We start from the raw sequence: 2,016 nt of genomic DNA, 5'->3' as shown, positions 1-2,016 counted from the left end.
CAGCCGTGACTGTCCCCTGTGCTTCAAGTCCCCGATGTGTGCTGAGCCCACAGTACACAACTTCAGGTGGGGAGGGATGGAGACGCCTGCCCTGCCATTGACTTGCTCTTCGAACCCGGGCAAGTTTGGGCTCCTGTCTCCCTATCCGAGAAACTCCGAGGCTCTGCTAGAGGTAAGAGAGCAGGCCTGGCGCCCCCAGCAGGGATGTCATGGGGGCTCAGGCTGCACCTTCTGAACCCTCCACATCACCCCAAAAAACCTTACACACTCACAAGCTTAAAACACAAATTTTACTTGTTTTTATTTAAAAAGTCCGGATCCAGCAGTGGGAAGGGACCACCCCCACCAGGGTCCCTTGGCCGGAGGAGGGCAGGATGGGCAAGGCCGGCCCCCACTCATCTGGGGTACAGGCATGCGGGGGACACCCCCGGTAAGTCCCCACAAGGTAGCTCTGTGTGGCCTATGGCACAGACCCCCTATAGTGAGTAATTTGGGGGGTCCTGCTGTGTGCTAGGGGTGGCTTTCGTCTGCCCTGAGTCCCGGGGGTGGCCCAGAGAGCCAGTGGAGAGCCAGTATAGCGTGTGGCTGTCCTCCGAGGAGGGGCACCTGCGGCTGTGCGGTTCTTCTGGGTGTAGCGCGCATCGAGTGCTTTTTCTGGGTTCAGGGGTCTGGGGAGACTCAAAGCTAAAGGGATGCTGCAGAAATTTAATTTTAGGGGGGCTGGAGCCCCCAAGGTGCAAGACGGGACCAGACCCCAAAGGGTGGACCCCCAGCCTCTCGTCCACGGGGTGGGGTGGGGCAGGGCCGCGCCCACAGCTTCTCCTCTGCATCGTGGGCCCGCCCACTCCTCACAGGTGCTCGCTGAAACGAGAGAGCGGAGGGCCTGGGATGAGACCCTCATCATCTCTGGCCCCCACCCCGGCCCTGGGGAACCCCAGGGGCCATGGCCCATCAGCTGCTCCAACAGATACCAGGGTTGGGGTATAGGCGTTGAACCCATCTAACCCGGTCACTGGGATCCACCCTGAGAACTTTTGGGGAAGTTCTGGTGCCCCCGAGTGGGTCCTGCCGGCTCGGGGGGTCTGGCAGAACATCCCCGGCCATCCCAGCACTGGTGCATGGGGCGACCGCAGGTCGATCCCCCGGGAGGTGGTCTCCTAGTAAGATCATGCTGTGGAGCCCCACCCGGCAGCCCCCGCGGAGCTGGGGAACCGCAGGGCGGACACACCTGGGGCCAGAATCCCGGCCCCGCCCCGCCTCGCCCGGCACACACCTGGCGACCTGGGCCAGGATTTCCTTGATGCGGACGATGAGCTTCTCGTGCTGCGCAGGGTCGCGCTCGATGGCTCCGTGCAGCCGGGCCATGTAGAAGTCCAGAGTGCCCAGCGTGGGCGTTTCGCCCGTGCCTGGGGGACAGGTGAGTGGGTGAGGCAAGGGTGCCGGGGAGTCGCGGGCGAGGGCTCCAGGGGCAGAGGTAGGGGGTGACTCAGGGCGGGTTGCGCGGGCGCTCGGAGCTCAGGACCGGGCCAGCGCAGGAGGGGCGCAGCGTGGGCTAAGGTCAGCCGGGCCTGGAGGATGGCGGGGACAGGGGCAGGGTGGGGAGGCGGGCGTCCAGGGTCGCTGAGGACAGTCACGGATGGAGGGAACGGGGTCGGGGAGGTGGGGATGACACTGGGGCGCTGGGGTCGCGTGGGACGGGGTGCTCAGTGGTCAGCAGGGCGTGGGGAGGGATGGGTGATGGGGGCGTGGGGAGGTGGGGATGTGGCGTGGCGAGGCGAGCAGGGAGGCCGGGTCGGTGCTCAGGCTGGTCGGGGGCTGGCGAGTGAGACGGGCTAGCGAGGGTGGGGCCGGTAGGGAGCGGTGCCCGGAACCTCCGAGGTAGGGACACAAAGGGGCTGCGGGAGGAGGGGATCAGGTGCTCGCGGGAGTCGGCGATTCAGCGGGGACAGGTCGGGAGAGGTCGTGGCAGGGAGACGCGGTCGGTGTGGGCGAGGCCGGGGACAGGGCCGAGTAATG

At 66.0% G+C, this 2,016-nt stretch overlaps 1 protein-coding gene across 1 annotated transcript in view; it reads right to left on the bottom strand.

The window, feature by feature from the left end:
- Positions 1–276: 276 nt before the first annotated feature.
- HMG20B (high mobility group 20B) overlaps positions 277–2,016 on the bottom strand; it is a 10,537-nt gene continuing 8,797 nt past the window's right edge. The window contains exons 7-8 of the mRNA XM_011967337.1: positions 1,274–1,406; positions 277–861 (exon numbers count right to left, since the gene is read on the bottom strand). Coding sequence (XP_011822727.1) covers positions 849–861; positions 1,274–1,406 — 146 coding nt within the window. The 3' untranslated portion in view covers positions 277–848. The remainder of the gene's footprint in view (positions 862–1,273; positions 1,407–2,016) is intronic.

The sequence above is a fragment of the Mandrillus leucophaeus genome, unplaced genomic scaffold (assembly GCF_000951045.1).
Source record: "Mandrillus leucophaeus isolate KB7577 unplaced genomic scaffold, Mleu.le_1.0 Scaffold8, whole genome shotgun sequence".
In the NCBI taxonomy this organism is placed as follows: domain Eukaryota; kingdom Metazoa; phylum Chordata; class Mammalia; order Primates; family Cercopithecidae; genus Mandrillus; species Mandrillus leucophaeus.
Note: the sequence above shows the minus strand (reverse complement) of the source record. Positions and strands in the feature narration are given on the sequence as shown.